Consider the following 12,689-nt stretch of genomic DNA (forward strand, 5'->3'; position numbering starts at 1 on the left):
CACCAGTCTTGACCAACAGGGAAGAGGTAGGTTGTCCCGTCCACACTCCACCCTCTGAGGTGTGGGTGTGGACCAGGGCTCCTGGTAGCTAGAGAAGTGCTCAGATTCAAAGCCTCCTGCTGAGAGCCTGCAGTGGCCCCTGCCAGTCTGGCAGTCGCTTGTTGGCCCCTCTACTTGGCACCACCAACCTCTGATGCCCTGAGATGCTCACATTCAACACCTCTGCCCCTCTGCCCACGTTATTCTGGGTCAACGCCTCTGGAGGCAGTGTTCTGAGTCCTGATGATTCTGCAATGCCTGTCAAATTCCTAGCCCTGAGGGTCGTGGTTGCTCTGGCCTATGGGCTTGTAGGGGCCATCGGCTTGCTGGGAAATTTGGCTGTGCTGTGGGTACTGGGAAATTGTGCTCGGCGAGCCCCTGGCCCACCTTCTGACACCTTTGTCTTCAACCTGGCTCTGGCAGATCTGGGGCTGGCGCTCACTCTCCCCTTCTGGGCAGCTGAGTCGGTACTGGACTTCCACTGGCCATTCGGAGGTGCACTTTGCAAGATGGTGTTGACAGCCACTGTCCTCAACGTCTACGCCAGCATCTTTCTCATCACGGCACTGAGTGTTGCCCGCTACTGGGTGGTGGCCATGGCTGCAGGGCCAGGCACCCACCTCTCACTCTTCTGGGCCCGTGTGGCCACCCTGGCAGTGTGGGTGGCAGCTGCGCTGGTGACAGTGCCCACAGCTGTATTTGGGGCCGAGGGGGAGGTCTGGGGCGTGCGCCTCTGCCTGCTGCGCTTCCCCAGCAGGTACTGGCTGGGGGCCTACCAGCTGCAGAGGGTGGTGCTGGCCTTCATGGTGCCCTTGGGCATCATCACCACCAGCTACCTGCTGCTGCTGGCCTTCCTGCGGCGGCGGCAACGGCGACGGCAGGACAGCAGGGTTGTGGCCCGTTCTGTCCGCATCCTGGTGGCCTCCTTCTTCCTCTGCTGGTTCCCCAACCATGTGGTCACTCTCTGGGGTGTGCTGGTGAAGTTTGACCTGGTGCCTTGGGACAGCACTTTCTACATCATCCATACCTACGTCTTCCCCGTCACCACCTGCCTGGCACACAGCAACAGCTGCCTCAACCCTGTGCTGTATTGTCTCCTAAGGCAGAAGCCCCGGCAGGCTCTGGCAGACACCTTCAGGGATCTGCGATCAAAGCTGTGGCCCCAGGGCCGGGGCTGAGAGGAACAGGTGGCTCTAAAGGAGGTAGGCAGGCGGTGGGTAGCAAGAACCCCTCTAGGAGGGGATGCCCTACTATCATGCTCACCAACCTGGACAAAGGGATACCTGGGAGAAATGTACAAGATGAACACTCTCCTTTTTCTGGGGTTGGCCAGGTGCAGGAGGCATGCATCCTCGGGAGAAGCTGTCCTCTCTAGCTGGCTGCAGCGCCCTCAGGGAAAGTCTAATCTTTGATTCCCAACTCTTGGTGCGGCGCAGTGGGGGAGGCTGGGGGCCAGGTCAGGGCTGGGTGTAATAAAGCTTAAGTCTCTATTTGGTTGTTGTGGGAAAGAAGAGGATCTGAGAATAAACTTCTAGATTATTCACAAATTGTCTTGACTTTTTATCCCAATTCTACCTCCAGTTCAGTGTGAGACAAAAGGATTTGTTGCTCCATTTCTGTCTTCTGTAAGAATTCCCAGGAAATTTTCCCTAAGGGTTCTAGGCTAATGGATCAGAGGTCAGTGCCCATCATACTGTCTCTCCTCCCCACTCCACTCTCACCTGAAAACAGTGTCCTTTGTCCTCTGGTACCAAGGCAAAAAATACCCTCTTCCCCTGGCAATCCCCATCTTTTTTAGCATCTCAGTAGTGCCCACAGAAACTTGGTGCCTGCAGAGGCCTCAGGTGCAAAAGCTGTAGTTCCCCTGCAGGGAGATACTGGGGGCTGGAGGGTGGCAAAGGGAGGTGAGAGATATAGAAAGGGGTTGGGAGAAAAGCAGGTTGAAGGTAAGACCAGAGAAGTGGAAACCACAGAAAGTGGAGCTAGTCTTCTTCCCTACTCCATGTGCATAGCTCAGAGCATAACTTGATGCCAAGAGTACCTGGATTCACACCTTTACCAAGGGAAGATACTTTACCTCTCTGTCCCTCAGTTTTCTCACCTGTAAAATGGGCTGTTGAAGATTTAACAGTGCTTGAAATACAGCATTAGCTGTTATACTTACACCCCATGTAAAATGAAGAATAGAGGAAACAAGGGGACAGCTGGGAGACCGGGGCAGGGGAGCCATGAAGGTCTCCTTTGAAATGGTTTTGCATGCTCTGAAATCATGAAAGTCTTACATAAAGAACTGAGAAATTTGAATCCCCATACCGGCCAGCCCCCCCCCCCAAAAGAACTGAGTTCAAGCCCCTTTTGACGGTGTGCCAGGCAGGGGGCTCTCCTTTGCTTTCATATTCACTGAGACCCATCAGTATAAAGGCTAGCCATCAGAAGGGACTTAATGGCGGGGAAGCCCCTGAAAAAAAGGGAGGAGACAGAGGGAAGATGGGATGGAGCTCCCCTGGGACCAAGATCTCTGGCCAGTCTTGTAACCCAGGACACTGGCCACTTGATCCGGGAGCAGCATCTGGGAGCACTGCAGAGCCTCCTCTGGATGGGGAGGCCACAGTGGCTTCAGGCACCCTCTGCCCCAGTTCCATTCAATTGCTAAGCAGAAGAGGCTCAAAAGAGCCACCCAATCCACAACATATTAGGCAATGTAAATGAGATTTAATTAGCCTCTTGATGTTTAATTTCCTCCTTTTGATAATGTTTAAACTGGTTCCAAAACTACCAGTCTGTTCTCAGCCAACTCAGGAGGATGGAAAATCCTCCCCCACCTAAGTATCCCTCTTCCCACCCCCAGCAGCTCCTCTGATGGCCTTGATGGGCTCCGGATATTGGCTCCTCTGGGGGCATCACTGCTTTATGGGACCCAGAGGTAAATATTGACAAAGTTTACTCAGGTCCAAGTGAGAGATAAATGAATGTGCTCAAGCAGGCCTACTCTTGTTAGTGGGGAGAGGAAGGGGAAGGGTGCAGGGATGGAGGTGGGCAGGGCATGGCAGGCTTGGAGCTCCTCTCTGAATGGAAAGAAGGCAATGTTTTGGTGAGAAGCTGGGCCCTGGCTCCCCAGAGGACAAAGCCAGAGAGCTTTGAAACTGCAGCAGGAGGGACAGAGGTTAAGACTCTAAGTTCCTGTAAGTGGGTTCAGGGAGTCATCAAGGGACAGAATGGTGAAAATGTGAAGGAGGGACCTAGCTCTCAGGAACAGACACATCTGAAAAAACACTTTGACCCATGTTTGGGGGCGGACGGGGCAGCAGAAGAGAAGGAATAAAGCAGTGTTGCTCCTCTCCAGGGAGCTGTGGGTTTCTCCACACCCACACTCGGTACTGTGTCTCCAGGTTTCCATTTCTCCTGACCAGCATCCCTCACTGGATCCATGGGGGAATGTTGGAGGAAGCTGCACTCCCTTTCCTTGGTGGTATTTGGATGCTATCTTACACCCCCACCCTACCCTGCCATTCTTCCCCCCTCCTCTCCACCTTTACAGCTTTGGGTCCCAGCTGCTTCCAGCCAACAGGGCAGACACCTGCTGAGCCATGAGTCTGTGTTTGAAACCTGAAGCTCTGGTATTTTTAGGGAGAGTGGCCACAGTGGGGGAAGTGGACGACTGGAACTAGGAGGGCTGGTTCCTTCCTGCCTTGCCTACCCTGGCCTGGCAACCCTTCTGCACCTAGGCTCCCCTGTCTGTAAAATGAGAACAATTCCTACCTCCCAGGATTCCTGTAATGGACAGGAAAGCACCTTGTTAAGGCCAGGTGCTGATAGGTGAGAGTTACAGCAGTGGAGAGTGCTGGCTTCTCCTCTAAGCCTGCCCCCCATGCAATGGCAACTCCTCTCTCTGGCTGAGGGCCTGCACCAGCCCAGCTCCGAGGGGATGTGCACACTACCAGCACTTACACAACCGTAGCCTCTACTCCTCCCCTCCCCCCACAGCCCAAGAGTAGGGTATCAACCAGAACAGGAAGTAAAACTAACCAAAATCAAGAACTGAAACCAGTTCATTTCTCACTGCCTCTAGGAGAAGCAGCAAATGGGCAGCTCCACTGAGGGGCCATCCCAGGACTCTGAGATGAACAAGGCAGGGCGGGGATGCATCTGAAAATGAATGACACTGGAGGGTAACAGGGACTGTGTCAAATGGGGGCAATAGGCTGATGTGGTTTTGGAGCATGGCACATGAATAATATGAAAACAAGTTTTCTAGTACTGCAATCCCCACAGCCACTGGAACCTCACTGAGTGCCCCTTCATTTTTATCTTTGTATTTGTGTGCATAAAGAAAACAAAAAAAGATTTGCAGAAGCTTCTTTTGTTAGTGCCCCCCCCTGTTCAGTGAGGCAGAGACTGCCCTTCCGGTGGGTGAGAGGAAAAGGCCCCTTTCACAGGAACTTAGGCCACTGCCCGGCTTTCCCCTCACCATCACCCTCAGAACTGGGAGATATTAGGAGAGACAGCACCTCATGGGGTTCCAGGTCTTTAATTTTCCCTGCTTAATTTTTTTTACAATCAAATTGGCAGAAAAATGGCTGGGGCTGGTGGGCTTTGGGGAGTCCATTAAAAAAAATCCCCAAAATTCACACTGAGGTTTCAGGTCACAGTTGCTGAAGTGGTGGATGAGTTCAGGGTCCATAGAGATTTCCCAACCCACTCTAGAACTTTTTTCCGAACAGCTGGGGAAGAGATCAGAACAGGTCCCTCATTACTGTAGATGAAGGGAGACATCACTGTCTCTCCCACCCCTCAAGTTCTTCAGAGATGTGGAGATAGAAGGCTGCTCTAATTGCCTACAATCTTCTCTTAAAAATATAAAACACGTGCAGTTGGCTTTGGGAGAAAAAAAAAAAAAAAAAAAAAAACCCACCAAAAAACACTCTGGTCCCTATGTGTTTTTTCCCTCACCCCCAGCCTCTATTCCATCAACTCTAGAAAGCCAGGTTATTTCCCTGGGGTTTCCATGGAGGATGGAGAGAAGAAAAGACGCAGTAAGAGGTTGAGGGGAGAGGGGAGAACGACATGGCCCTCCCCACATCCCTCCTTAAAGGGGCAGTAGGGTCCTGTGGCTGCAGCCTCTCCTTAAAGATGGGTGTTGCTGGGGAAAGGTGTTAGGGCTAGAACCCAGCAGCTGCCTGGTTAAACCTGAATATACCCCACTAGTGTAAAGGACAAGGCCCCCTGATCCCTATGGCTTGGTTCCCATGTCCCTGGTCCTTTAAATCTCCCCTCTCCCCCCATAACTAATAAACAATAAATAAATAAATTTTCCTAAAGTAGAGGGAAGAAGGCATGAAAAACTGGCATCTGTGGTGTAGCTTCTGGATGCCACCAGGGGGTACTGTGGCCTAATTCCCCCAGCTTTGTAAATGGCCCCAGGTATCCAAGGATCCCAAGAGCTGGCAAGGACAATCAGCAGTTCTTTCAAATGATCCCTCATCACTGGCAGATTAGAGTCCCCAGGATTTGTCCCCCTCAGTAATGTTCTTCAGTGGGGCACAGGGCACGAGGGAGGGACCCCTTAGCTCTCCGATGCTACAGGCTCCCCGTCGCGGCTCTCCGTTTCCTCTGGGATGTCCTGCATTCGGGTGAAGTCTGAATGGGGACAGGCAAAGCCAGTGAGTGAGCAGAGGCTCCTGTGAGGAACTGTACCCCTACACTAATGCCTCCCCATTGATGGGCTGAGGGGCTCTGTAAGCATGGAGGGATGGCAGAGGTCTGTGAATCCTGTCAACAAAGCAAACAATGTACCCACACCTAGGTACTTGGTACACTTTGTAAGTATGCAAAGATACAATTTGATTAATAAAATGCAAAATATTTTGAGATTATAATATAAAATCATAGTAGCTTTTGATTATTTTCTATTCCCTGACCCAACCATAAGAACTTGGAGGTCTTTGAAATTTTTTACTTTAAAAATCTATTTCTAGGGCTGGCCCGTGGCTCACTTGGGAGAGTACGGTGCTGATAACACCAAGGCCATGGGTTTGGATCCCTATATAGGGATGGCCGGTTAGCTCTCTTGGGTGAGCATGGTGCTGACAACACCAAGTCAAGAGTTAAGATCCCCTTACCGGTCATCTTTAAAAAAAAAAAATCTATTTCTACTTGAAAAGGTTGGGAATCACCAACCAACTGGAAGAGAGGCCTCTAGACTCTGCTTCCTAGAGTTCCATCACCCATTCGTCAACAGACAAAATGGGAAGTTCTCTGTGTCCCTCCCAAGAGTTATTGTAGGCCTCAGTGGTCAGGTAGGGCCCATTTGGAAGCTACAGCCCAAGGGCCTGTACCCAGGCTGCATTCCACCTCTATTCCACACCTCCACCAGCCTCACCTCGTGGACTGTGGGGCGGAGACAGACGGCTGCTACCTTCCTCCTCGCTGCCCGTGTCGGGGTCACTGCTGTCTTGCAGCCGCTCCTCGGGGCTACCTAGCTCCTGCCTCTCTCGGTCCTCAAACGGTCGATGGATGGAGCGAGTAGTCACAGGCAGGTCCAGGCGGTCAGGGCCTCGGCTGGACTGTAGACAGCAGGCAGGAAAAGCAGCAGGCCAGGGATTGAGCAGTGTGAAGACCGCAGGCTCTGCTTAGCTGGTGGCAGCGGGCTCTACAGGGTCCCAAGACTGCCTCTGACCACTGGGGCTCACCAACAACACCCCTTCAGTAGATCTACCACCAACTGATTTCTTCCAGTATTACCACCCATGGTATTTTCCTGTACCACTAATGCCCCCACTCTCCACATCCATCTAAATTTCTTTGCAGTTCTCCAACCCGTACCTCAATACATATCCTTTAAATCTGTTGCCTGATTTCATTTGGGCTCAAATCCCCAACAGCCCAATTTCTTTCAGGTTCTATGGCCTCTTATGTCCACCTTAGTTAGTTCACTACTCCAAGCTGCCTTACCTGTGGAGGGGTGAAACTCAGGTACAAGGCATCGCCTGCAGGGAGGCTACGCCGCCGAGGATCCAGAGGCCTGCGGGCCCAGGGGGCCTCAGCTGGGAGCGGCTCAGTCTGGCCCAAGGCAGCCAGCTGCCTGCGAGCCTCTTCGGCCTCGCGCTCCAGCAGAGCCCGGGCCTGCTCGCTCTCCCGGAGCCGGACTTCCAGGCTGCCGGCCTCGGTGGCCCGCTCTTCACCTAGCCGCCGGCAGCGCCGCAGCTCCTCCTGCAGCAGCGCATGTTGTCGCTGCAGTAACGCCAGTTCTGTAGCCTGCTTTTCAGGAGCCACTGGGGCAGCTCCGGTCCTGCTAGCCTCCCCATCCCGAGAGTTGGCTCGTGATAGCTTCTCCCGCCGTTCAGGGCCCTCGGGGAACCGGGCTTCCATCAAAGTGTCCTGCTGGGCCACAGCCGCCTGGGGGTGGAATGGGGACAGAAGGATACATCAGAAACTCCCATTTTCTTCTACCCCTCAGCCTCACGCCCAGGGACCAGGTCATCACTCCAGAAGCCGGGACTGGGGGAATACTTAGAAAGCCCTGTTAGGATGACTCAGCCCCACATAAGTGGTCATCTCCTGGCTCCTCCCCTTCCCCATTCTAGCCCTTGCCTCACTGACCTGTAGGCCATGTAGAAGTCCATAGAGATTGACCAATCGCTGTAATGCCTCCTGAGGAAGAGGAAAGAGTGGGAACAGAGCCCAAGCTCCAGGAGGGGAGAACTGCCCAGAAGTTGAATAAGTGTGGGTATGGGGACAACAGTATCTGGCGAGATACTTTGAAGCATAGCCTCTCCCCTTGCCACTCCAAATTGGGTTACAATTTCTCAGACTGAGAATAACCTCCCTTATACCATCTTCTATACCATCAAATTCCCATCTCACCTCCTGGGGAGATCTCAGCTGATTTCCATTTCGATCCTGCAGAAATGGGGAAGGATGGAAAGTCAGCAGGCATACAAGTCACTGGTGCCTGCCCCTAACAGCTCTGGGTCGAGGATCCATAAGCCAGCTGTCCCTTTCCACCCTCTAGACAAATCCTGGAACTCTTGAGGACCCACCTTCTGGCTGGAGTCTGAATCAGCTCTGCAGAGCTCGATGGAGCCATTGAAGGTTCTGGCCTCACCATCTGTTGAGAAGGAGAAAAAAGAAGGGCTGAGTTTATTTCCCCAGGTCCTGACACCACTCGATCCCTTGTCTCACCCCATTCTCTTTAGCCCCTCCCACCTACTACCTCGGTCCCCTGCCCTGGCACTCACTGGCAGTGACTCCAGGGCTCATGTTACCACCGCTGTCCGGTTCTAAGGGCAGGGTTGGTTCTCGGGGTGTCAAAAGCAGCTCCACTCCAGGCCCCACCAGCAGGTCTTTCAGGCCCTCCACTGAGGGGAAAGGAGGACAGGAGTGACATAGAACCCTGTGGGGAATGCCATTCATCCAATACACATGGAATATTCAGGCATCCATCCAGGGGAATGCCTCCTGCACAGCCAGTGGGTATCACTCACACAACCACATAAGGCAAAGGGCAGTAAAGATGCTTAAGGAACAGCATAAATATATGCATCATTAGAGGTGTCAAACCGTAGCAAAGACTGTGTGTGCCTCTTCCACTGCCTTTCCCAGGAACTGGCATAGAACAGGCATTCAGGGATATTTACAGACTATGGGGTTGACATCCCCCTTGTCTGTGTGTGTCCAGGTCTAACCATGTATCCATATTTCTGTGATGGTGAGTGCATGAGCCTGGACTCTTCTCTGGGAGCTCCCTCACCCTCACGGATGGCATCCTGCAGTAGCCGCTCGCCACGAGGGGACTCGAGGGACTCAGAACGGAAAAGGCTCCTGGGTAGGGTGGGCAGGGGCATCCCACTGCCGCCATCCTCTTCCGCCTGGAAATGGGTCATCTCGGCAAACAGCCCAACCTTCTCTTGCAGCAGTTCCACCAGTGCCCGGTCCTTCTGTTGCAGCTCCACTGTGGATAAGGAACAGGTGAGCAAACGGGAGGGCTGGGGGGCACCAGCCCTCAGGGTAAGGGGTAGGGTTGGGCAGAGTGGCAGAACTTAATTTTTTTTTTTTTTGGCATTTATAAAAAAGATAAACTTTTTTTTTGGAAAAAGTAACACACGCATTTTTGTTTTAAAAACAAAAGTAGAAAAGATTTGTGGCAGGGGTTGCAGACTGTCCACCAGTGTTCATTCTTCCTATCTTCCTTTCCCTAGAGGATGTGCACAAGTTTCATGTGGAAACATGACTGCCCAGTTAATGACTATGTATCCTAGACTGACTTACAGTTAGACATTGCTATGTGACTAAATTCTGGCCAGTGGATATGAGCGACTTCCAGATCTACCCTTAAAAGAAACGGGTATTGTTGCTTTACTCTTTCCTGTTAGCTGGGATGCAGATGAGATGGGGGAGCTGGAGTGGCCGATTTGGACATAGAGATGGAAGCTCCCGTGTTGAAGACGGCAGAGTTGCACGACTACTCTGCATTTTCCACTTTGGGCTGTTATTTATGAGAGGAACAATCTTCTATTTTTTTTAAGGAACTGATTTTTGTTTTGTTTTGTTTTGTTTTTGGTGGCTGGTGGGGATCTGAACCCTTGACTTTGTTGTAGGTTATTTTATGTAGCAATTAGATCATACCCTAACAAATATAATGCCCTATAGTGAAAAAGTAAGTTACTATCCCAACTCTGGTCTTCCTAGTTTCCCTTCCCAGATGAAGCCATAGTAATAATATCTATCCTTCTAGAAATATTATATACACACACAAAACATATCTACGTATGTCTACCTGTATCATTTTTACACAAATGGTAGCATACACTTTACATTGTTTTAAACCTTGCTTTTTTCACTGAACAATATATTTTTGATACAGATCTACACCAGCCCTTATAGAGCTATCTCATCTTTTTAATAGTTGGATAGTATTCCATGGTGTGGATGTATTGTAAATTGTTTAATGAGCTCCCTGTGAGTGGACTTACTCTTGATTCGCCGCAGGTAAGCCTCATCCTCGGTCTCAATCAGGGGGAAGTCCTCCCTGGATGGGCATCTGGAGGGGTAATAGGTCAGGTGAGGTTGGAGGACAGAAGCCATGTTACACACCAGGAATCAGCCTTCCTTCCTTCCCAACAATGTCCTGTGCTTCCCTCTTTAGGTACGATTCTGCAGCCTCACGACCTGGCTTCATTCACTCTCTACTTTCCTTTTCTTAGCATTGATTATCTGCATTTATTGGTATGTACCTCTCCAAAGGTTGCCTGGAAAGGCAGCACAATACAGTCAAGTACAGGCTTTGGCATCAAGCAAACGGGGTTCAAATCCTGGCTCCAATATTTACCAGATGTTAACCTCTCTATTTCCTCAACTGAAAATGAGGGTAATATCTTCCTCACAGGTTTTTTTGTTAGGATTAAATGAAATGTAACAGTGCTTTCAACATGACAGAAGCTCAATAAGTCAGTCATAATTATGTCTTACTCATGTGGATAAAGTTAAAAAATCAACTACAATAAATACCATTAATTTTCACAATTATAAATATTAATACTATTAATAAAGAGGCCACTATGGCTCTACTGTTAACGGGACAGTATTTTGAATTGTTTTCTTAGAACAGGCAATTTCATACTTTTGCATGTTTTTCTGAAAAACTTGTTCAAAAGTCTAAGTCATAGAAGTAAAGAAAATAGGTTTACATATTATAAAGTGGAAAAGAATCTATTCCCCGAAAGCTTAAAAAAAGAAAATTATAAAAATCCTAATTAGAGTTCATTCTTTAGGCATAATCTTCAAGAATCCATTTACCTGTACTTCACTTGACTTTTTTTTCATCACAGTTAGTCACATAGTTGACTGCCTCAAATCTAATGTGTGTCAACAGGAGCTAAAGATTTGCTCCTTTTGCACACTAACCAATTTCCTTCTTGACTCTATTGTGTTGAGTTTGTTTACAAGACTTGCTCCTCTCATCCCTATTATCAATGATTTCATTATCTTCTTTTTCATTCATTTTTAGATAATAAAGGTAAAACTCAATACAATCAAAATAACAGCCTCTGCCTACAGACCAAGATGTTAATGCAGCTATAATTGTAATGCTGGCTGGCAGGTATGCCACCATGTGACAGCTCAAAGTATTCCTTTGTTTGTCAACTCATGCTGCACTTGAAAGGTAGCCAGGGCTGTCAGTGTATAAAATATGACTGTATAGGACATAATAACATAGGTATCCTTTCCTGTCTTAGGCCATCTTGTCTCTCTCCCAGCCTCTGCCCCCACCTCTGAATGCTGCGTTCTATTCCCAGGGAATGCTGTGGTCTGGGATCCGATGCTGCAGGTACCCTGAGGCCATTTGCTCATGCAGGTAGCAGACACACACTCACATGCGCACGCTCTGCTGAATGACGCGGATCCAGGTGCTCCGGTCATCTCGAGATGCTGTGTGCACCTCATACATCTCAGGGGGGGCCGCACTGATTAGAAACATCCCTTTCTCCTGGTTGGCAATGTCCCGTACAATTAGATTCTGCAGTGATACCACTGAGGGCTTGTCCTGCCGGTCAGGGGAAAGGAAGGATTAAGCCTGGGAATTCTGACCTTTGGATATTTATTTGGGTCTTCAATCCTTCTGGAATGCTCAAAGGATTAAAAATTATAACACCAAGGTCAAGGGTTGGGATCCCCATGCTGGACAGCTGCCAAAAAAAAGGATCGAAGAGTCACCTTTCAATACAAATTAAGAGCTCAGGCTTTGGTGACAGCCAGAAAAGATGTAGAAATGTGACCCGTAACAAATTATTTAACTAACTTTAAGCTTTACTTTCATCATCTACAAAATGAGGATGATAATAATAGGTCTTCCTCACTGGTGTAAAAGTGCCTGTGCTCAGTAACAATATCTGTTAGTTATTCTTATTTTTTATAATAATACTATAGTAAAAGTTACAATATTAGCTGTTTGACTCTGGAGGGATATCGCGGCTCTTTTGAGCTTGGGGAAGAAAGCAAGAAGAGCCTGAAACACATGTCTATGCTGAGAAAGGAGAAGAATGAAGGTCTCACCAAGGCAGGAAAGATATACTTCTGGTCCTTCTCCTGGAGAAACACCAGCACATCTGTCATTAGCAGCATCAGCACATCTGGCAGAGGGATAAAGGCAGGGAACAGTCAGCACTAGACAGTGAGAAGCTGTTTCCCTCTTCCCCAACGACCAGGCCTGCCCCATCAGGTTAGAGCTCCTGAGTCCTCTCTTCCTGTCCTTTCTTCCCTCTGGTTGCTTTCTTCATCTTTTCAGACCTCCTACATCCCATTCCTACAGCTCAGAAATATGGAGTGGGGAGAAAGACACATGTACTATTCAATAAAACACATTTTGGGGCTAGTGATGACCACAAAGGACCACTCAATGCCTGTGCAGCAAACCCTCCTTACCTGACTGATTCATGTTTCTTAACATGGGTCTACAGACCCCCTAGGTTATCCATTGCTTCGGGGGTTCTTTAAACCCTCTGAAGTTGTATAAACAGTTTTACATATTAAAATAATGCACATGTGTACTTCTCTGGGCGAAAGGGTCCAAGATTTTTACGAGAGTCATAAGGATTCCCAGAGCAAAAGGAGCCATACTTTTTCATCTTTTAAATTCCATGCCTAACACCTAA

General features: G+C 49.4%; 2 protein-coding genes across 3 annotated transcripts in view; one reads left to right on the plus strand and one right to left on the minus strand.

Annotated features, from left to right (window-relative positions):
* Nucleotides 1-203: 203 nt before the first annotated feature.
* RXFP4 (relaxin family peptide/INSL5 receptor 4) lies at nucleotides 204-1,217 on the plus strand. The gene has a single exon (XM_063103700.1). It carries the CDS (start codon nucleotides 204-206, stop codon nucleotides 1,215-1,217), a length of 1,014 nt encoding a protein of 337 aa, XP_062959770.1.
* A 3,334-nt stretch (nucleotides 1,218-4,551) lies between these two features.
* ARHGEF2 (Rho/Rac guanine nucleotide exchange factor 2) overlaps nucleotides 4,552-12,689 on the minus strand; it is a 28,207-nt gene continuing 20,069 nt past the window's right edge. For both annotated transcript variants that reach the window (XM_063104135.1, XM_063104134.1), the window contains 11 exons: nucleotides 12,091-12,167; nucleotides 11,412-11,581; nucleotides 10,011-10,078; nucleotides 8,789-8,989; nucleotides 8,277-8,396; nucleotides 8,079-8,146; nucleotides 7,903-7,938; nucleotides 7,639-7,689; nucleotides 6,991-7,434; nucleotides 6,419-6,602; nucleotides 4,552-5,676 (listed from right to left, as the gene is read on the minus strand). In XM_063104135.1, the coding sequence (XP_062960205.1) occupies nucleotides 5,603-5,676; nucleotides 6,419-6,602; nucleotides 6,991-7,434; nucleotides 7,639-7,689; nucleotides 7,903-7,938; nucleotides 8,079-8,146; nucleotides 8,277-8,396; nucleotides 8,789-8,989; nucleotides 10,011-10,078; nucleotides 11,412-11,581; nucleotides 12,091-12,167 (1,493 nt within the window). In that variant the 3' untranslated portion in view covers nucleotides 4,552-5,602. The remainder of the gene's footprint in view (nucleotides 5,677-6,418; nucleotides 6,603-6,990; nucleotides 7,435-7,638; nucleotides 7,690-7,902; nucleotides 7,939-8,078; nucleotides 8,147-8,276; nucleotides 8,397-8,788; nucleotides 8,990-10,010; nucleotides 10,079-11,411; nucleotides 11,582-12,090; nucleotides 12,168-12,689) is intronic.

This window comes from Cynocephalus volans, chromosome 8 (genome assembly GCF_027409185.1).
Source record: "Cynocephalus volans isolate mCynVol1 chromosome 8, mCynVol1.pri, whole genome shotgun sequence".
NCBI classification, from domain to species: domain Eukaryota; kingdom Metazoa; phylum Chordata; class Mammalia; order Dermoptera; family Cynocephalidae; genus Cynocephalus; species Cynocephalus volans.

What these genes read in the sequence shown, in the direction of transcription:
- RXFP4 (XM_063103700.1), top strand. Translation starts at nt 204, where the DNA reads ATGCTCACATTCAACACCTCTGCCCCTCTGCCCACGTTATTCTGGGTC.